Consider the following 23,283-nt stretch of genomic DNA (forward strand, 5'->3'; position numbering starts at 1 on the left):
GCTTGTAGCTCCTCAAGCTCTTGGGCATCTCCTTTCAGTCATCTAGGAGGTAAGGTGTCCCTTATTAGCTTTGTGACATCTGCTAATCTGATCAAGTAAAGAGTACAGAGCCTGTGTACTAATTGAAACTGTTAATAAGAAGTGTTAAAGCAGTCCAGGGACACAGAGAGATTCCCACCTCCCTCCTCCCCCACCCCTTCCCGCCCCCCCCCAAAAAAAGAGCCACTGCTTTTTCTCTGTTAGGCACTGGTTTAAGGATTTCACTTAGTTCGCTTTAGGACACAATATGAATCCCCTGTGTCCCTTCTCATCGTGGCTCATATTCTGGAAACTAACAACCTTTAGGTTGAAAAAAATTAATTTAAAAAAGTCAATGCTTCTGGGCCACACGATGATAAGAGCATGAAGGGACTTCCAGAAGCAGGAATTAGAAGAGATGGTGGCTCACCTCATGGTGGAACAAACTCAGTTCCGAGATCCATTTCTTATGAGTCATTTCCCTTCTGTATAACTCAGTTTTCTTGTCTCTGAAGTAAAGGAGGTTGGATCTCAAAGTTTCCTGTGGCTTGGGCTCTTAGTAAAGAGATCCAATTTTCAGTTGGGCTTCACTTTAATAATCCAAATGCCAAGGTGCTCTCCATCCTCGAAAAATGAAGAAAAAAAATGAGCAAGGACTTATGGGTGGAATTGATTTTTTTTTCTTCATTAGAACCACCAGCACACAAAGTAGATTAAGCTTTTTCCTCCTGTTAAGTGGGGCCATTTTCTCCTGATGACTCAGTGGAATTACAATAACTCCTGATGAAACACAGGACCAAAATGGAAGGAGTCCAGGTTTCAACATTATGGCACATGAGCCTGGATGATTTTTGTGCTAGAGGAGGGGGGCAAGGAAAATTGTCTGATTTGTTTAGTTCACGTCCCACAACTGGTATGCCAACACTGGCCTTTTTGGTTCAGAGTATTTTCATTTTGTAACCAAAACACGAAGAATTCAATTCAAAAATGAACCAGGAAGTATTATTGGAATTCAGTGAAAACATTGGGATCCTTTGAAAGTTTGTATTTGAAACTCCTAATTGTCCCATCTCGGTAGAAACCCCGTCATGTCCTGGAGTGCCTGCTATAAATGATGGCTAACTTTGACCTTGGAAGTCTTTCTTTCTTCAGCTTGGCTTCTTAGACATCTTCCTACACCTTGAAATTCATTCCTCCTCATGCGGTTGTGATGGCTATAGCTGTTCTTTATTGTTCTGTGAGGAGTGGTAGTATCTTTGCCTTTTATCATCCACATATACACAAGTGAATTAAGTATTCTCCATTTATTTTCACAGTTCTCTCTCTCTCTCTCTGTCTCATCAGAGATCCATCCTCATCATCAGGTGTTCAGATAGGATGTTTTCCTATCATTGCATTCCTTTATTATAACCTAACCCAGCTGGCCACCCTGGTAATCTCTTTGCTGACAAGACCACACTTGCCGCTCCCCCCCCCCCCCCCCCATATCCTGACCTTCTAAAACCTTGCCGTAGGTGATTTAATCCACTTGTAATTCACAGAATTTTGGAACCATTGCCCTGAGGCTGAACTGTCTTGATTAGTGAGTCAATTGGTATAGATATTCATGGCCCACTATGTTTAGTTGGCCCTAGACACCAAACCGTGCTTCACATCCCATCTAATTGATCATCCCAGCCATGATGGCCATCTCTTTGCCCGATATTCTGCTGCCATTTTTGTTCCTCTGCTCTTTCCTTCTCTCAATCAAATAAACAGTATCCTTGTTTCTGAAAAAAGTATGCCAATTGGCCACCTTATGTATGGCTCTACTCTGGGGGGGGTTGGGAGAAGGCCAGGGAAGAGACTTCCCAGACGGAAAACACCCTTGTCTCCTCCTAGAATGTAAGCCTCTTGAGGACAGGGACTGTCTTGCTCTTGTGTCTGTGTCCCTGGCCTTAGCACAATATTTGGTACATAGTAAACAATAAATGCTTTTCATTTGTTCATTTTAAATCCCTTTGTTAACAAAAGCTGTCCTCTTCCTGGAGTAATGTTTTCCAGGTAGAAATATACATTAGAATGTAATCATAGATCTGCCATGCTTATTTCACAAATGAGAAAACTGAAGGCCAGAAACCTTAGAGGTCATTTAGTTCAACCTCCTGTTTTATAGGTAAAAACTCGAGGCCCAGAGAGAAGGGAGAGTCTTCACTCAGGGTCCACCAAGTAGTGAGTGAAAGAGCAGGGCCGAAAGCAGGTGCTTGCTCTGTTTCCAACCCAGCCCCATTTCTGCCACACTCTTCCTCATTTTAGCACATTTTGAAAATGGATTGGCATAGTCGTTTCTGAGGGAACATTGAGCAGGTGAACATCTTTGGTGCTTCTCTACAACTGCTTGCCTTATTGGAAAACATACTTGGGGGGGGTATCCTTGAGCCCCTGAGCAACCCATGTGTGACCCTGAAGGGATTTTGTTTTCCTTCCCACTAATGGTGGTATAGAGAACAAAGCCTAATCATCTTGTTATGGGGAAACCATTTTGTGTCATGTGTGCCTTTTCCTTTCCTGCCCAAAGATGGCCTTGGCTGTGTTTTTAAGAGGTCATAGGATCAGCTCTTCGAGGTTAGTTAGTCCAATCTTCTGATTTTTACAAATAAGGAAGCCAAAATCCAGAGAAGAGGTGATTTGCCTTAATGGGTCACACACAGGTAGCTTAGAGGCAGAATGAGGATTTGAATCCATGGCTTGGCTCCAGAGTTAGGACTCTTTCTCCTCCCCACACGGCAGGCTTAGAAACTCAAGCCTGCCAAAATGTGCACAAGGATGTAGGTGGTTCATAAATATTTGTTCAATGAGCAAATGATTACAAAACGTAGCTTTTTACCATTGTGTTTTGCATTTCTGTGGCCCTCTTAAATTCTTGTTGCTTTCAGTTTATTCAAGTATGAGCAGGGTAATTTAGGGAAAGGAGCCCTGGATCTCTAATCAGAAGTTAAAATCTTACTCTGCCACTTTTATCTCTGTGACCTTGGCTAAGTTAAGTCACTGGTGTGCTCTTCCCCAGTGACTCTCGGTGGGAGGAGAAGCAGTGCTTCCTCACTCAGTGTTCCCAACTGGAGGGCTTAGCAACCTGCCCCTCATGGGCACTGTTGTAGAGGACATTCTTAGTCAGGGTTCCTAATGAACCTTTGAGATCAGGGTGCCCACACAGACACCCACCCCAGCTAGCCATGCCTGTTCTTTGTTTGCTGCACAGAAAACTTCAAGGGTTACAGTTGACCATGAATGTTTGTGCTAAATTCCAGGCCGCTGTTTGGGTGGATAGCATCATTGTGTCCATTTTACTGATGAGGACAGTGATGATGAGCACATGAGTCAATGATCATATGCCCTAAGAATGGTTATCACATCGATCTGTAAGGGCTAGGGACTTAGCCAACTTCTCCCCAAATTTTTGGAACAGTTGACTCAAGAGGCATCATATTGCTCCTTAAGCCTCTGGATCCACAGTCCACATCTCAGGAACTTCTGTGGACAGTATGCTAACCGGGCATCAGTAATTTGTGGGTGGGGCTGCCCAGTTTAAGAGGCAGCGTATAAAGCAGAGACAGGACATGATTGAGGCCAAGGTAGGCCTCCTGACTTCAGGGCTAGCCTACTGGTGTTGTGTAAGCCTGGTGTCTCAGGTCTGAACCAGTGGGGTATCTAGTAGAGGGAAGTGCACATGAGGGTTGTAGGAAGTAATGTGATAGTGGAAGGAACAGCAGAATTGAAGTCAGAAGTCTTTGTTTCCAGACCCAGCTCTGAAATGTCCCGTCTGTGTCAAGGTGGGCAAGTCACTTTTCCCTTTGAACCTTAGTTTCCTCCTCTGTAAAATCCTTTTACTGCCTCCCTTCTAGAGTTGCTATGAAGAAAACACTATGGAAACCTTAAAGCCTGATAGATTTTTGAGTTACTGTTATTCAGAGCAGATCCAAACTGACTTTATCAGACACTTCTCTAAGGATTTCCCCTCCCCCTTTATTTTTAAAATATGCTTGGGTTTTGTGACACTTACCCTGAGGGCCTCTGCCCCCATTAGAAGGGATCCGAGACTTAGGAAGGTGTATGATTTCTCTGGACACAGCTGATTGCATGTGCACCTGGCCTGGAAGTAGTTAGTTTAATTAAACTCAGAGTATACCAGCTTTACAGACCTGAGGAAAGTTTATGGTTACATGCATGCAACAGAACCGTTGTTTATTGCCCAATGACTCGTAGTATGGCCATTTTCATTTTCTTCTTTCAATTTGTCTTCACTTTGTCCTGCTCCTTCCTGCTCTCCCACTTGACAGAAACGGGCCACCCTCTCCTGGAAGGCCTCATGCTTCTCAATGGCAGAGTCATTCAAACTGAGAACAGCTGAAGTCAAGCTTCTGTTTAGGGGAATAGTGTCTCAGGGCATCTAGGGGAAGAAGAAAAGCTATTGTTTCCTTGCTCAGAACTATTGGGCAACATATCAGTAAAGAATCTGTCAGCAGAACAAGAGAGTGGTTGCTCTTAAATGCTCTCCCAGGGATTCCTAACACTGTCCCATATGGACAGATGCTTTCGTTTTTGAGCCTTCATGACAATGGCTCTCTTACTGGGTAGGAAGAACTGGGATAAAATGGACTCCTTTTTCAAAATGTTCATTTAAGGACAATTACCCCCTTTCACTGAGTTGATTGACCACCATGAAGGAGGGAGAGAGGTAATTTATCTTGCATAGTTGAAAGGCAATGGTACCATAAGATAAGCCTGTTGACACCCATGTGCATGAAGATCCCCCTTCCGCAGGAACTCCAGGCCCTTCCCAGATAACCTGTCTTCTTCCTCAAAACTTTTCTTCTTTAGCCTGGCTCTCTGGGTGGTGATCCCCAGCAGCCCTGGGGAGTACCACTGCCCGGCCCAAGACCCCGGCTAAGTTGATAACAAAATAGGGAAAGAGAGAGTGTGTGTTTTGTGTGTGGTGTGTGTGTGTGTGTGTGTGTGTGTGTGTGTATGTTCTGTGTTTTTTTCCCCACAACGTGGCTAATATGGAAATATGTTTTACATGATTGCACATACATAAACCATATCAAATTGCTTGCTCACTCAGGGAGGGAAGGAGAGAATTTGGAACTTAAAATTTTAAAAAACGCATGTTAAAAAAGTATCTTTACATGTAATTGGGGAGAAAACTAAAATATTATTTTAGAAAAGAGAGGAAAAAAAACAATCCTTAAAAACTTTGTATGTGCTAAGAAGCAGGGCTACAAGGGGCAGCTAGGTGGCACAGTGGATAGAACTCTGGCCTTGGAGTCAGGAGGACCTGAGTTCAAATCTGGCCTCAGACCCTTGACACTTAACTAACTGTGTGACTCTAGGCAAGTCACTTAACCCTGATTGCCTCACCAAAAAAAAAAAAAAAAAAGTAGGGCTACAAAGAAAGGTAAAAATAGGCCCTGCCCTTGAGGAGCTCCCATTGCATGGAGGGAGATGACATAGAAATAACTGGGAAAAGATGATGGAATAGAGGGGAGGCTATCTCTGAAGGGAAGGTGCTGGCAGGTGAGTAGGCAGGGAAAACCCTACAGAAGGTGACATTTTAGCTGAGATTTGAAGGAAGGAAACCCAATTAGCTGAGAAGTAGATGTGAAGAGGGAGAGTATTGCAGGCATGGTGATTTGAGGCATTGTAAGATGCAGAAAGCCAGAGCTCTGCACAAATTGGCCCCTTCCTGCCCTATTCTGGGCTTCCCCTCCGCTCACCCTTGTGAGGAGAGCAAAGCTTACCTGGTGTAGGATACTCCAGCTCATTGCCTCCGCTGTGCTCTTCCCCGTCCTCACCACAGCCTCTTGGTTTCTCTGGCTGCCTTCAAGCCTCAGCCTATGTTCAGGTCTACAGGAGGACTTTCCCAGCACCCCTAGTTGTTAGTAACATCCTTTGGAGATGATCTGCTGATATACTTTGTGCATATGGTGTGTAGCCCAGGTGATTTTAATGTTTGTCTTCCCCATTAGAACATAACTTCTTGAAGGCAGGAACTGGTTTTGCCTTTGTCAGTATATCCAGCTCTTAGTAAAATCCCTGACACTTAAGTACTTAATAAATACTTGTTTACTGACTGACTTGTAGGAAACTCTCCACAATAATATGGAAGTTGGGAAGAAGAGAGGGTTTTGGGAAAAGATGATGAATTCTGTTTTGGACACATTGAGCCTGCTATGTCTACAGGACATCCAAAAGCCAGTCAGTGATGAGGCTGGAACTTACGAGAGAGAACAGGGTTGGATACACACCTCATGGAAATGATCATTGAACCCAGAGGGCACAGTGGGATCACCAAATGAAAGAATGTAAAACAAAAAGAGAAGAGGGCCCTGGACTGGACCTTAGGGCATACCTCATGATTAGTGGACGTTAGATGAATAAAGAACTAGCAGAGGAATGGTCAGATAGGTAGGAGGCGAACCAGGAGAGAGTAGTGTCACAAGGGCCTAGAAAGAAGAAAGTAAGAGAGGTACGGGGATTGTGTTTGGCATCCTCTGCTGTGTCTGTTTGATTCAACAAACATTAAATACCTTCCACCTGAAAACATGGGCCTAGGTACTGGATTGGAGGTAAGAGAGTTCTTGAACATGGAAAACTTCTTTCCAATAAAGAAGAAAAGACAGGTGATGGTAATTACAGCTGGCATTTATAGAAAGCTTTGAGGCTTCAAAGGTGCTTTATGTCTGTATTGTATCATTTGATAACCATACAGCTATTCAAATGCAAAATTGATCATAATTAAGATGGTATTACAGGTTCCCGGAAGAAAACTACAGCCTTGGTTCACAGGGAATGTATCTAGTTGCAGTTTAGCGAAGCAGTGGATATTGGCTATTGTGTAGAGCGCTAACTAGGAAGATGAGGCTTCTGGTGCCTGGCACAGAGTGGGCACTTAATAAATGTTGATGGGTTATTGATTGATTGAAAGTAAAGTAGGCTTGCCATCTTTGTTAATGGAGATATTTTTTCTATTTTGTTCAACAAAGCCAAAATAATTTTTAGACTTTTCACTTTTAACTTTTTCTTTCTTTCAAAGAGAGACCCCTGCTGGCTACCAGTGGCATTTCTATCTCTGAAGTGCTTAGAGGGGAAAGGGGTGCAGACCTGTTTTCCATATCATGTTTTTATGACTATTATTCATCAGAATATGTGCAGCAGGGTGAACAGAGTCTGTTTTAGATCCTAGTCTCTAGTGATGGGCACTCGGCCAGTGTTCAGATCAAAAGAGCATGTGTTCATTTGGCCTTAAAAAAAAATTCCAAGGTACAAAGGATGCAATTTTTGAAAACTAGGGCTCCATAGATTAGATTATCCATGGATCCGAACTGATTTGGCTGTGTGAGTGTGAGAGAGAGAGAGAGAAAGTGTGTGTGTGTGTGTGTGTTCAGGGTTCATCTCAAGTTTCCTTTTCCTGGTTGAATAATTTTTTTTGAACATTAATAACTAATGGAGATGAGGAAGAGACAAAGTAGAACCATATGGATACATAAACACCAGCCTCACTTGTGGCCGGAAACTTCTGATTTGTATCTCTTTTCATGGGATCAGCTGTTGGTCCAGATAGGAGAATAGCATTTAATTTCTTGAACAGCAGGAAGAACAGGATGGAGGATTGTCAGTTTTTTAAAGAAGAGGTATTTCATGGTGCCCTGGGAAATTCTAGGGAGTTGGAGTCAGAAAATGTAGATTCAAATCCCGACCACCCTGACAGTTACTTAGCTGTGTGACCTGGGTCCAGTCACGTAACCTCTGTTTCCTTATCTATAAAAACTTGATGCTTTATCTCTAAGGTCCCTTTCAGTCCTACTTCTGTGGTGCTATGATCCCCTTCCTAGATTTCAAATGTGTTCTGGGAGAAAAGGAGAGAAAAAAGAGGATCACAGCTTTAGAATTGGAAGGGTCCTTAAGAGTTCATTGAGTTTGACCTCCTCATTTTTTACATATTAAGAAACTGATGCGGAGAGGTTATGTGTCTCACAGCTGGTAAGTGACTGAGGTGGGATTTGAACCTAGGTCTTCCCATCCATCACTCTGTCACTACACCATGCTAAAAAAGCTCACAGCAGCAATAGAATGATGTCAAGGCATTCTCTAAGTGTGAAATAAATTGTGTGAATAGTGATTGTATAGGCAAGCAGAGGAGAGATTACTTTAGATTGGTCTGGTCAGAAAGGCTTCACAGAAGGTGTACGATTTGAGCAGAGTCCTGAAAAAGAATAACTTAAATTCCTATAGCTCTTTGCAGTTTAAAAAGCATTTTCTTGCAACAGGGCAGGCATTATTATTCCCATTTTAGAGATGAAAAAGCTGAGGCACCCAGAGAGGTTAAGGTGACTTTCCCAAGTAAGTGGTGAAGTCAGGACCAGAAGTCACATCTTCTTTCTCTAGTTCTAGCATTTTTTTTGTCCTGTATCATGTTGCCTCATGCCTTGAATCTGAATATGATTTGGGTGGGCCAAGAGTAGTGGGGATGGCATTCTGAGGAAGTGACGTGGCTCTGAGGAAACACATGTCTGTGTCCAGCCTGTCTGCAGAGAAAGAGCAGATTGGACTGTGACTATTACACCCGCAGGGCAGCTGGCACAACCCAGCTCTGTAGACAGAACTCTCTGGGCCAAACTTGTCATTCCCCGTGACTCAAAGAATGTTATTATTCCAAAGCAGATGCATCTTTGATCTAAGTAAGCAGAACTGATGGAGTGGAATCCAACCCACAGACACAGTCACAAAGGGCAGCTGCTCAGGTAACAGTAAACGATCAGCCATGTCAAATCATAAACGTTTGCGGGCAAAGCAAATCACGATAACATGCAGGACTTATGGGTTGCATGTGTGGTTTCAGCACCTTCCGGGCCATTGCCAAAAAGTCTGGGTTGCAGATTAAGTTACCGTCCTTCTGATGCTGGTTAGTGCATTGCCGAGGAATTCTGAAATACAGAACCAGCCAGTAAGCATGGGCGTTGTTGCCCTTGCTTTGATAGGGGTGGGTCTGCTCTGCTTGAGAAAATATAGCTCATGAGCCCAAATGCCAGTAACGCTGCCCCCAGCCCAGGGCATCAGTGCTTCACAGACACTAACCTGCAAATTCCACATACTGCCCTTGTGAGGCCAACAAGATAGATTTTAATTCTGAGGGCCTTTATTAATCCCCTTCTGCATGCAAGGTTATGTGCTAGACCTTGGAGATCCAGAGGTAAATATGACCCCTGACCCTGTTTTCAAGAAACCTACAATCTAATAAGAGGAGAAGGACAAGGTACATAAGTCTGTGATATGAGAGAGAGGGAAATAAGTGAAAATGAAAGATTCAGGTTAAGTGCAGGAAGATATTTTAAGGGCAGACAGAGGAGTAGGGGGTTAGGGGGATGGGAGAGGGGCAGTCTGCTTTTCAAAGCATTTTGACCTTACGCAGAATTAGAATATGTTAGAGCTAAGGAAGCCATGGCATTTGACAGATGTGGAAATTAAGGCTCAGGGAGGATGGTAGGAGCTTACAGGATTAGAGTCAAAGTTAGGGTTAGGCTCTTTCTATAGTGCTATACCTACCTTTCTTTTGAGGGGATGGCATTATCTATTATACACAAAGCTGCTTCCTTTCTTATCTGCTGGCCATACTGACAATCTCTCACACACACACACACACACACACACACACACACACACACACACACACACACACACACACACACACCCTTCCTCTCCCCTAAGTTGTTATTTTCCAGCTTACAAAGAGTTAAGTAAGAGTTAGAAACGCAGTGAATAATGTCCTGGGACTTCTACTTCTTTGGGATTGGTATGTGAGCCCATGGTGTAAACTATTGACAGAGAAGGATTTGTTGTTCAATTGTTCAGTCATGCCTGACTCTTTCTGACCCTGTGGGCTGTAGGACACCAGAACCTTCTGTCTTCCACTGTATTCCAAAGTCTGTCCAGGTTCATGTTTGTTGCTTCCATGACACCATCCATCCATCTCATCCCCTGCCATCCCCATTTTCCTTTATTCTTTCCTAACATCAGGATCTTTTTCCAATGAGTCCTGTCTTCTGCCTATGTGACCAAAAGGGGGCAAATGAGATAAGAAATGTAAAAGGGGGTCAATCGATGAATGTTTAAGTTGAGTTTTTTTTAAAAATCAGCTTCACAGGCATAAGTTTTGAGAAGCATGGCTCAACAGCAGTTGAGAATATGTAAGAAAAATCTGGAGGTTTTAGTGGGCCTCAAGCTGAGTATATGTCAGGGCTCTAACATGGCAGCCGGAAAAGCTCCTGCCATCTTAGGTTTCAACAAGAAGGATGAAATGTACAGAATAAGGGACATGGAAGTCCCATAGTATCTGCTCTGGTCAGATCACATCTGAAGGTTTGTGTTCAATTATGGGCAACACAGTTTAGCAAAGATATAGACAGATGGGTCATGTTCAAAGAAAAGAAGACAACCAGGATGGTTGGGAGTCTGCTCCAAGTCCAGACAAAGAAACGTCCCTTGGAGGAACTGGAAATGTATAGCCTGGAAAAGAGAAGACTTGGGGAAATCCAGCAGCTTCCCTCAAACAGTCTGTCACAGGCAGGGCTGAGACTGTTTTGTGTAGCCGCAGTGGTGAACAACAGCTATTCTCAGCAATACAACAATCCAGGACAACCCTGAAGGACTTAGGCTGAGAAGTGCTATCCATCTCCAGACAGAGAACTGATGGTGTCTGAATACAGACTGAAGCACACTCTTTTACTTTATTTTTCTTGAGGGTTTTTTTTTTGTTCTATTTTCTTTCATGACATGACTATTATGGATATGTTTTGCATGACTCCACATGTATAACTTATATCGAATTGCTTGCCTTTTCAGTGGGGGGTGGAGGAAGGGTGAGAATTTGGAACTCAAAGTTTTAAACATGACTGTTAGAAATTTTTACATGTAACTGGGGGAAAATAAAATACTAAATAAAAAGAGAGAGAGAGAGACTAGGAGCAGTGGGGGCAAATGTCAGATATGGCTTCCACTTCAATTAGGCAAAACTTCCTAACAGTGAGAACTGTCCTGAAGTGGGATGGGCTGCATAAGGGAGGCAGTCGATGCCCTAGCACAGGAAGACTTCTGCCGCTTGTCAGCAGCCTTGTAATGGGCGACTCTTGTTCAGGAATGGGTTGGACTAGATGCCCAGGAAGGAATCTTTCACCTCTCAGAAAATGCAGCTGACCAGTATTTTATATTTCTCCACACTAGCCAGAATGTGCTTTTCAATATACATGCATAGTTTACAGTAAATTCTCAGTTGTTGGCAGTGGTGTTGGGTTTAAGATTGTCTTTTTACAGAAAACCAAAACATAAGCCTGGTTATGGTGAAATGATTCCACTTGTCCTAAAAATAAAATTAGTTTAATTCAGAAATGAAAGGAGATGGAGACTCCAGCCCAGTTTTCAGGGAAGCGTTCCCAGTGCCGAGCTCAGAGAGAGTTTATTAATTAACATGCAAATTGAGACGGACATAACATGACTTGTGTCACATACATATCTGGTTAGCGACATCGTTAATACATGATGTTGATGTCCATCAAACTTTAGTGTGTTGCTATTAACTTTGAAATAAACTATTTGAGGGAAAACTTTCTTGAGAAAGGGGTCAGTGAAATTAGTCAGGTGACCCTTAGTTATTCCCATTGCAAAATTGAAATTATGAGCCAAACTCGGGTTCAAAAGGTATGTATTAGGAACAAAAGATAGCAAGGGGGGATGGGAAAGATCATGAGGATAACCTCACTTTTCTGTGTCTCTTTAGGACTCCCAAAGCTATAATGCAGCTACAATTGATCTCCATTTTACAGATGTGGAAACTGAGACTGAGATGTGAAGTGTCTTGTCTGAGGTCATAGAAGCTACTAAGTTTCAGAGCCAGAATTCAAACCCAGGACTTCTGACTCTAAGCTTGGCAGGAGAAACCAGAGCTTGTATATTGACCTGGCCCTGGGGATAGTGTAGTGATTTATGACAGGAAATATTGACAATCAGAATCAACACTGAATTTGAACCCAGAAGAAAGTGAATAGAGACATGGAGTATTCAGCCAATGAGGAATTGCTTTCAAAAAGCTATGCTGTCACTTCTAAAATTTTCCAGAATTGAAATTTGGTATGCAAGGCGGGAAGAGTTGGGTGGCAGCTGAGGAGGAATCCTCTGGGCTTTGGCATCGTTGGGGAAGGCAGTCATGTACACTCACAGCTAATATGCCTCCAGAGCTTTAAGGTCCCCAGAGGGCTTGCTGTCCTTAAAGCAGCAGATACTAAGAGAAGTGTTCTTAGCCCACCAAGGTGATATGACTTGCATCGAGTCACATGGCTAAAATACATCAGAGTTGGGGTGAAAACCCAGGTCTCTTGGGTCCAAGTCCAAACCCTCTTTCCAAACTTTCCAAAGGGGAAGTCCTTGTGGTCGTGTTTCCCTTTCTGCCTCTGCCACAAGCAGAAATGAGGGCCCTGTAGGAGCCATCCCATCAGTGAGTCACCCTTAAGATAAGTGAAGAAGGAAGCAGCTAGGATTAAGGCACCATTGAAAGCTACCTGTGTAGCGGATGTGCCAGCAGGGTGATGCTTGGCCAGCTGCCTGGAAAATATTGGCTGCTCCACCCAGCCTGGAAGCCTGTGGGAGTCCTCAGGCAGAGAAGCTGGTTTCATTCTTTGGGCCGCTCTTTGGATCCCTGTGCATTTGAGGTGTTTACTCTGTTCTCAGTCTTCAGTGTGCGTTTCACCCGCCAGAGGTATACAGTATGTGCTGGGTTTTATTAGGCCGCACTAGTGACTTCCCAGTTAAAATTGAGCTTATTTTTGAGCAGAGACCATGTTCTGCTGTGATTCAAGTCCAGGTTTCTTTATAGAGAGGACATGGCTGGTGTCAAAGATACATTTGTGGAAAAGAAGACCAATCCTGTAGTTTCGGCCAAATACCAAGAGACCAGATGTTCGGTCGACTGACCACAATGTGGCCACTTGCCAGCCTCACAGTGATGTGTGTCATTTTAACCCCTTCTCTTCTCTTTCTGCCTGGCAGGTCCCCAGCCTATGTGAAGATCTTCTGTCCTCTGTCGATCAGCCCTTGAAAATTGCCAGAGATAAAGTGGTGGGAAAGGATTATCTTTTATGTGACTACAACAGAGACGGAGATTCCTACAGGTGAGCTCCTGCCCTAAATTCAGTCAGCCTGGGTCGTATCAACCTTTGAGCAGCTGCCCCACAACAAATCTCTGGGGTCAAACAGAGGTGGGGAAATTGAGGCTCACTGAGCTTAAGAGAAGTTACTTAATCTGTCTGAAATGCCAAAAGGGGAGTTCACTTAACCTTGCTGATCCTCAGTTTCCTTGTCTGTTTCATGGGATTGAAAGGGACCCGAAAGATTATACCTGGAGAAAGAAACAAGCTAGGAGAGAAAGGTAGCCTGGGGTAGTGGGAGGAGAGCAGCACCAGGAGGCCCTGGGGCCCTTGATTGGAGGGATCCTGAGTGCCCTCTAACTCACCTGGGAGAACAGCTTGGGAGCCCCTCCACACAGGAGGGGCAGAGTCCCTGGCCTCTAGAAGTCTCAACTCGAATGGCTTTGGAACGATTTCAAAGGTTGTGGAAAGGGTTTTCATTGGTTTTTCATAGCTTTTAATGCGGTTGATATGATAATGAGGATTTCTGGATTGGGGTTACAAGTGTGTCTACTTACGTGTGTGGACACCAGCTTATTTATGAATGGATTTGATGTCAGTGCTCTGTGTGTTGGCAGATGACACCTTCTCAAGCAGAAGGGACATCTCTGAGTTGGGGCTTTTAAATGAACTAACTTAGTTTTAAAGTTATGGCTCTTCTACTTGACAATTTTTTGGTGTTTTTGTTATTTTTTTTTATCTCTGATAACTCAGACGCTGTTTTCTATGTCTTTTGTCACCCTCTTACTGGTTAAATTTCAGTATTTCCCTCTCACCTGCAGAATCCAGTGTTTGGTGTTCAAAGCCCTTCATAGCCTACTACCCCTGCACACGCTCCCACCCTATTCCAGTCTTCTTACACCTTGTGTTACTTTTCTCTCTCCTCCACCCCCCATTGCCCTTCTTGCTGTTCCATGAAAAGACATTCCACACGTCCACTTCTCTGCTTCAGGAATTTCCCCCAGCTGTCCCCAGGGCCTGGAATGTTCTCCCTCCTCAGCTCTGTGTCCAGCCTCAAGTCCCAGCTCAAGTGCTCCCTTCCATAGGAAGCCTTCTTGATTTCGGTGCCTTTTCCGTGTTGATTCCCCCTCAGATCCTATCTGTTGTTTGTTGTCTTCCCCGAGGGCAAGAACTGTCTTTTGCCTTCTTTGTATCCCAGACTTTTTTTTTTTCCTTTTTTAAAATTTATTTTATTTTTAATTTATGGAATAAAACAAGCATTTCCCTAACATAGTATAACAAAAAAGATGATTTCACATGAAACTGAAAATCTCCTATGTACAACTTGCTGTTCCTTTTAAATATAACAAAGTTATCATGTAAATTTCTCTTTTTACTTTTCCCTTCCCTCCACCTTGCCCTAGAGATGGCATGATTTTTTAAAAAAAATTTTTAACATTTCTTTTTAAAGTTTTGAGTTTCAAATTCTGTCCCTCTCTTCCTTCCTCCCCTCCTTTCCTCCCTGAGATGGTAAGCAATCAGATGTAAGTTATACATGTGCAATTATGTAAAACATTTCCATGTTAATTTTTACAAGAAGACTTGAATAAAAGAAAAAGAATGAAAGAAAGTGAAAAATAGTATGCTTCCATCTGTATTCAATCAATATTAGTTCTTTCTCTGGAGGCAGATTGTATGCTTTGTCATTAGTCCTTTGGGATTATCTTGGATTATTGTATTACTGAGAATAACTAAATCATTCACAGTTCATTGAACTATATTGCTATTACTGTGTACAGTGTTCTCCTGTTTCTATTCATTTCATTATGCATCAGTTCATGTAAGTCTTTCCAGGTTTTTCTGAAATCATCCTGCTTGTCATTTCTTACAGCACAATAAGATTCCATTACAATCATATACCACAACTTGTTTAGCCATTCCCCAATTGATGGGCATCTCTTTGATTTCCAATTCTTTGCCACCACAGAAAGAGCTGCTATAAATATTTTTGTACAAATAGGTCCTTTCCCCCTTTTTTGGATGTCTTTGGGATACAGCCCTAGAAGAGCCATTGCTGGGTCAAAGGCTATGCACATTTTTATAGCCCTTTGGGCATAGTTTCAAATTGTTCTCCAGAATGACTGGATCTGGGACAGCTAGGTGGCGCAGTGGATAAAACACCAGCTCTGGATTCAGGAGGACCTGAGTTCAAATCCAGCCTCAGACACATAACACTTACTAGCTGTGTGACCCTGGGCAAGTCACTTGACCCCATTGCCTAAATAAAAAACAAAACAAAACAAAAAAACAGAATGACTGGATCAGTTCACAACTCCACCAACAATGTATTATATCCCAGACTCTTAACAAATGCTTATCAACTAACTGACTAATAGGGACACCACAAAGACGTGAAACTATTTATTTCCATTAGTTTCATTTTTGGACTCTTTTTTTTTTTGAGCTGAATAAAATAAGCATTTATATAAATACCATTGCTTTTTAAGCCCCAGATGAATTTTTTTTCTGTACATGAACAGGTCTTGTCCTCCTGTTTGAATATGGGCCAGCTCATTTATAGATGTACCCATTTCTTACCTGCAGGTAGTACCATGTGTGTACATATTTGCACACGTACATGTTCTCAGAAGCTTCCATTAAAGTCTCATTGACTTCACTGAGCAGCAATGGTTGTTATAAAAACCTTAGCATTTTGCTTTAAAAGCAAAATGTTCCAATTCCTAGCCCTAGCCAGGATCTATAGATTGATATGAACCAAAGTATCCTCTTCAAGCCTCTCAAGCAAAATCTGAAGACAGTCCTTCTCTCAGACTGCGCTCTTAGCACGTTTCATTACTGGTTGTGGACCATTGCAAGAACTGACCACTTGCAGCAGCTTGCCCTCTCCTAGGCCGGCTGCCCTGCTTTGGTTCTAATGAGGGTGGTAGAGCCAGCCCCAAGGTTTCGTTAAGAGATGGGAAACTGGTGTTCCCAGAAAGCCACCTGAGTGTGGGTGACATTACCGAGTCTACATGTGCTACCTAGGATCTTCTGCCTTTGTGCCCAGAGATTAAGCATTTCATGTTTCAAGCAGTGTGCATTCATCATTCTGGTACCATCAAGAGAAGAGAGGTCTCCCTGCTCACTCACGCAGGAGGCCTTGTACTGTCATGGGGAGAGTCCTGCATTTGGTCGCAGGAGAGTTGGCTTTGAATTCCATATTGTCTGTGTGGCCTTGGACAGTCTCTCTCTCCAAGCCTAAGTTTACTTATTTATAAAACAGGAAGTATAATGGTACTAACCCAACAGGGTAGATGGGGTGTTAAGAGAGGACTAGCACCTCTTGTGTGAGGGCTGCTCACCCACCTTTGGTGTCCACTTTCACCCAGCTCTCACCTGTGACTCCAGGAAGTTATAGCATGAACATCGGCCACACTCCGATAAACTGTCTCAGCAGACAGGCTAAACCAGGTTGAGGGTAACTGACAGGCCTCAAACCTGTTGGTGAGTTAGAAGGATGTCTACCCCAACCATGTGAAGACTTCCCCTGGTCTAATGGGTAGATGAGAACAGTTTGTTCCAATGGCCATGAAGGCAGCTGAAGCAAGCGCTATGGAGCGCTTAGAGCTTGGTCAGACAGCAAAGGTGCCAAGGCCATCCCAGTTGTCCTGACTTTACTCTTGCCACCGCACTTAAACTCTGCCTCACTTAAATCTAATTCATACATGAGTCAAGATATCACCCCATCATATCATTGGTCCTCTTCGAAGCCAAGGACAAACAACAACCCAACAGGGGTGCTGTGAGGGCAATGTTCTGTAAAATAGAAAATCCTTTAGAAAGAAGATTATTGATGCTGTGACGTCCCTCTGTGGCTTCATGGTGTCTACACGCTCATTGTAGAAAAACTGGCACCCAGAAGTTTGTGGCAGGTTCAGTCAAGACCTATGCAGTCAGTGAGTGCAGGGAGTACCAGGAGCCAAACATGGCAGGATGCTGACTGGAGAGCTCCAGGTGACCTGGGGTGTCAGGCTGCTTCCCAGGACTGGGCCTAGGTTTTCTGCTGTGGGGAATTAGATTCCACCCATAGCTGCTGTTAGGTGAGCATTTCAGCCTCTTCAGCCTAAGGGTCATTCATCAGGGCAGTGTGGGCAGAATACTATCCCAGATGTGGCCTACAGCATAGCACGGAGAAAAAAGGGGAAGAAAGAAGAGAAGGGAGAAATAGCAGAGAGGAATAGCCAGATAGAACCGTTAATTTTTTTTAAAAATTATTTGGTTTTGGTTTTTTTTTTTTTTTGATACATTTTAAGTTCCAAACTGTCTCCCTTCCTACCCCATATTAGAGAAGGCCACTTCTGGACACAGATTTATCAGTTCTTTCTCTGGAGATGGATAGCATCTTCCTTTATAGGTCCTTTGTAGTTGATATGAGTATTTATACTACTCAGAATGACGTAGTTGTTCCCAGTTGTTCTTTGAACAATGTTGCTGTTACTATATATACAACGTTCTCTTGGTTCTGCTCATTTTACTCTTCATTAGTTCATATAAATCTTTCCATGTTTTTCTAAAATCAACTAGCTCATCACTTCTTTCAGCACAATAGTATCCATTACAATCATATACCATAACTTGTTTAGCATTTCCTCAATTCTCCAAATGATAGGCATGAACCATTGACTTTTAATAGTAAAAAAACTTTAGAGGTTAATCTAACAGTCAGAAGAATCTAGTGTTGTCACTTATTTTTGCTATATGATTGTAAAGACCTTTCTCTTTCCTAGCTTTCAGTTTCTTCATCTATCAAAAGATAAGGATTAAAAGATTCATTTGGAAGAACAAAAGGTCCAGAATATCAAGGGAACTAATGAAAAGAAATGCAGGGGGAGGTGGCCTAGCCATTCCAGATCTTAAATTGTATTATAAAGCAGCAATCATCAAAACTACTTGATACTGGCTAAGAAATAGAGTGGTGAATCAGTGGAATAGGTTAGGTATACAAGAGACAGTAGACAGTGACAATAGTAATCTACTATTTGATAAACCCAAAGACCCCAGCTTCTGGGATAAGAACTCACTATTTGACAAGAACTGCTGTGAAAACTGGAAAAGAGTATGGCAGAAACTAGGCATAGACCAAAATCTTACATCATATACCAAAATAAAGTCAAAGTGAATTCATGATTTAGATATAAAGGCTGAAACTATAAGCAAACTGGGAGAGCAAGGAATTGTTCACCTGTCAGATTGATGGAAAACAGAAGAATTTATGACCAAACAGGAGATAGAGAACATTATGAAATGCAAAATGGGTAATTTTGATTATACTAAATTGAAAAGTTTTTGTGCAAACAAAGCGAATGCAACCAAGATTAGGAGGGAAGCAGAAAACTGGGAAAGAATTTTTACAACCAATATCTCTGATAAAGGCCTCATTTCTAAAATATATAGAGAACTAAGTCAAATTTATAAGAATACAAATCATTCCCCTATTGATAAAAGGTGAAAGGATATGAATAGGCAGTTCTCAGATGAAGAAATTAAAGCCATCTATAGTCATGTGAAAAAATGCTCTAAATCACTATTGATTAGAGAAATGCAAAGCAAAACACCTCTGAGGTACTACATCGCACCTATCAGATTGGCCAACATGACAAAACAGGAAAATGATAAATAATGGAGAAGATGTGGGAAAATTGGAACACTAATGCATTGTTGGTGGAGTTGTGAACTGATCCAACCATTTTGGAGAGCAATTTGGAACTATGCCCAAAGGGCTATAAAAATGTGCATAGCCTTTGACCCAGCAATGGCTCTTCTAGGGCTGTATTCCAAAGAGATGATAAAATTGGGAAAAGGACCCACATGTACAAAAATATTTATAGCAGCTCTTTGTGTTATGGCAAAGAATTGGAAATTGAGGGGATGCCCATCAATTGGGGAATAGCTGAACAAGTTGTGGTATATGAATGTAATGGAATACTGTTGTGCTATAAGAAATGATGAGCAGGCTGACTTCAGAAAAACCTGGAAAGACTTGTATGGTCTGATGCTGAGTGAAGTGAGCAGAACCAGGAGAACCTTGCACACAGTAACAGCCACGTTGTGCGATGACTAACGTTGATAGACTTAGCCCTTCTCAGCAATGGTAAGGATCTAAGATATCTCTAAAAGTCTCATGATGAAAAATACTATCCACATCCAAAGAAGGAACTATGGAGTTTGAATGCAGATCAAAGCATACTATTTGCTCTTTTTTTTTTTTTTTTTTACTTCTGTTTTGTTTTGTTTTCTCTTTCTTGTGGTTCCTCCTATTGGTTCTAATTCTTCCTTACAACATGACTAACGTGAAAATATGTTTAACAGGAATGCGTATGTAGAGTCTATATCAGATTGCACATCGTCTTGGGGAGAGAGGGGGAGAAATATTTAAAACTCTAAGGCATATGGAAGTAATTGTTGAAAACTAAAAATACATTAATAAGAAAATAAAATAAAAATGAAAAAAAAAAATAAGGGTTGAACTAGATGCTGAGCCCCTCCCAAGTCTATGACTTTCTGTCATTCTGTGTTCTAAGGGCCTTCCCAGGTCTGACATCCTATGTTCTAAGGGCCCTCCCAGCTCTGACTTTCCGTGTTCTAAGTACCCTTCCAGCCCTGACATTCTCTGATCTGAGTGACCTCCCAGCTCTGACAGTCTTTGTGAAAAACCATCCATCCTAGCTCTGGGAGCTTTCTGAGAATCCCCTTGAAAGGGCAGCACTATGGACCCTTCAGATCCATCTATGTTTTTTCATGCCCTCTCACCTCAAGGAAGAGACCACGGGAGTTGAGCCCAAGTGGTACAGGTTGGGGTTTTTTCCAGCTCCTTAGTGTCTCAAGCTAAAAAGCAGAACTCTGGTCACTCACTGTACCTGTTCAGCCCTTTCAGCATCAGCCTTTTTCTTGAAAGACTTCCCTCTTTTTTTTTTTTTTAAAGCATGAGAATTCTAGCCTGATGTAAGATAGCTTTGGACACTAGAATCCTCTGGTGGGACCATTACCGTTTACAGAAACAAGGTCACACCTTCCCTGCTGAGTTGAAGCAGCTGTCCTTATGTACAGTGTCAGAATTTCTAGAGCCACAGGGGATAATCCAGCAGTACCCCTTTATTTTTTTTTATTTTTGATGTTTTAATTAGTTTTGCATTCTGTTTTTGTAAATGTTCCTAATTAAAAGTTTAATGATGTGGCCAAGATGGTAGAGTAAAGGAAGCATTGCAGCTGAACTTTCCCAGCATTCTCCTCCAAACAGCTTTAAAATGATATGTCAGATCGAATTCTGGAGCAGCATAGCCAATAAAAGTTCAAAGTGGGACATTTTCCAGCCTCAGACAATTTAGGAAGTAAGAAAGAGAAGTCTGTGACACTGGGGTGGGAGCTGACCAGGAGTCCAGCATGGCAGCAACATCAGTTGGTCTGAGAGGCAGCAGCAGCAGAAGCAATAGTTCTAGGAGCTCCCGTTGCCCAAGGTAAGAGGACTGAACAAGTGGTCAGTAAGAGATTACAGAGAACTCCTATGTGGGCACTAGGTACATCACCAGCCTCCACTTGGTAACTCCATTGCCCATTACCCTATTCCACATCACAGTTTCAGGGCAGAGAGAGAACAAAGGTGCTAGTTCCTAGTAGCACTTCTAGGGTGAAGAGGAGCATTTGCAGAAACAAGGAAGCTTGGGCCCTGGTCACAGTTCCAGGGCAGAGAGAAGTAGGGGCCCTAATTGCTTGTAGCAGTTTCAGGTGAGGAACTGAGAGTGAGGAGCAGTAGCCCTTGCAGTTGCCAGGGATCAAGGGCCCTTCTTGGATAAGGACAAGAACACAGATCAAGAAAGCAATGACCACACCTCTCCCCAAATCACAGCACTTTGGAAGTACCAAAAACTTAGAGACCCCCAGAATTATTTGGGAAAACAGCAGGGTGAAAAAGACTGAAGCTTCAAATATTAATTGCCTCCTCTTAGGTGAGCAGAACCCAACTCTAAGATGAAGTATAAACTCAATAAATGGATGGGGAAAATGAGCAAACAACAAAAAGAATCTGACCATAAAAACCCACTGGTAACAGGTAAGCTCAAGACACAAACTCAAAAGAAGTCAGTGATGTGAAAATATCTACAAGCAAAGCCTCAAAGAAAAGTGCAGATTGGACATAAGCCCAACAAGAATTCCTTGAAAGGTGAAAGAAAGAGTTTGGGGTTGTTTTTTTTTTAAATTATTTTAAAAATCAAATAAAAGCAGTAGAGCAAAATTGGGAAAAGAAATGAGAGCAGTATAAGAAAATTATGAAAATAGAATTTAAACGCTTGGTAAAAGAAGCACAAAAATACTGAAGAAAATAACTCCTTAAAAATAGAATTGGCTAAATGGAAAAAAAGGTATAAAACCTCATTGAAAAAAATAATTCCTTAAAAATTAGAATCAGCCATATGGAAGGTACATCAAGAAACAATAAAACAAAGCCAAAATAATTTTTTTTAAAAAGGAAGAAAATGTGAAATATCTCATCAGAACAAAAATTGATGTGGAAAATAGTTCAAGGAGAGATAACTTAGGAATTATTTGGACTATCTGAAAGACATGATTAAAAAAAAAAAGATCCTAGTCACCATAGTTCAAGAAATTATAAAGGAAACTTCCCAGTTGTTTTAGAACCAGAGGGCAAAACAGATCTCCTAAAAGAGATTTCAAAATAAAAACTCCCATGAATAGTATAGCCAATTTCCAGAGCTACCTGGTCAAGGAGAAAATATTGAAAGCAGCCATAAAGAAACCGTTCAGATATCAAACAACCACAGTCAGGATCGCTCAAGATTTAGCGGCCACAATTACAAAGGAATGGAGATCTTGGAATATACATTCCAGAAGGCAAAAGAACTAAGATTATAACCAAGAAAAACCTACCAAGAAAAACTTGAGTATAATCTTTCAGGGGGAAAAATAGATAGTTAATGAAATAGGGGACTTTCAAGCATTTCTGATGAAAAGACCAGAACTGAATAGAAAATTTGACTGTCAAACACAAGACTCAAGAACAGCATATAAAAATGAAAGAGAAATCATAAGGGATTTAATAAATTTAAACAGTTTACATTCCTGTATGGGAAGATGACACATACAACTCCTAAGAATTTTATAATTATTAGGTAAGTTAGAATATGTCTACAAAGACAGAGGGCATGAATATGAGTTGATTATAGTGGGATGATCTTTAAAAGAGAATGGAAGGGTGAAAAAAAAGGGATGCACTGGCAGAAGAGCACCCCTTTATTTTTATAATTTGAAACTGAATCCCTGAGTGGAAAATTAATTACCCAAGGTCATACATCTTATAAGTGTCAAGGCTGAAGTTTAAACCCTCTGGTTTGAGGACTCTTTCCCCCTTTTACAATGTTTATATTCTTGTATTATGACAGGGATACCTGGGTGCTCTCAGCTCTTTATGGGGTTAACATGGCAAGGCAGAGAACATTTGTCTTTTTATTTTTCCCCAACCCCCAATATTAGCAGTTAGAACTATCCAGAAATAGGAGTTGCCTTAGAGGAATATTGCGAGCTCATCATTACTTAAAGACATGAGATTATAGATACCGACATAAAAAGGACCCTTTGATATTATTTAATCCATTGTGCTCCTTTGATATTTGATGAAATTGAGCCCCAGAGACATAGGCTGCCACGCTTCCAGTCACATTGCTGATAAGTGACACGGCTAGACCTTGAACCCCTGTCTTCTGATCCCAAATCTAGTGACCCTGCCTCTGCCAGTAGGCTAGCTGGCCACTCAGAGTTGGCAGAGAGAAAAGAGGTGCCTTGGCAGGGTGGGGGGAGGATGTTGGCCACCTTCACATTTTTACTCCAGTGGGGTGCCTGTAGGCTGGTGAGATGACCCTCGAGGTCCCTACTAGCTCTGAGATTCTCTGATTTTTTGATTAAAGATGTCAAGGCCTTTTGACTTTCTCCACACATTTCCATCCTTACTGTATTTGATAGTTTGCTTAAATGGAATCCTTATGGGATGGCTGTTGCCAGCAACACTGTGTGAGACCTGTTAGTTGAAACAAAAAGCATTCTC

General features: G+C 42.0%; 1 protein-coding gene across 1 annotated transcript in view; it reads left to right on the plus strand.

The window, feature by feature from the left end:
* LOC114028473 (F-actin-capping protein subunit beta) overlaps positions 1-23,283 on the plus strand; it is a 165,400-nt gene that overhangs the window by 92,860 nt on the left and 49,257 nt on the right. Inside the window, exon 3 of the mRNA XM_027842707.1 lies at positions 13,093-13,214. Coding sequence (XP_027698508.1) covers positions 13,093-13,214 — 122 coding nt within the window. The remainder of the gene's footprint in view (positions 1-13,092; positions 13,215-23,283) is intronic.

The sequence above is a fragment of the Vombatus ursinus genome, unplaced genomic scaffold (genome assembly GCF_900497805.2).
Source record: "Vombatus ursinus unplaced genomic scaffold, bare-nosed wombat genome assembly UNPS02014884.1, whole genome shotgun sequence".
In the NCBI taxonomy this organism is placed as follows: Eukaryota; Metazoa; Chordata; class Mammalia; order Diprotodontia; family Vombatidae; genus Vombatus; species Vombatus ursinus.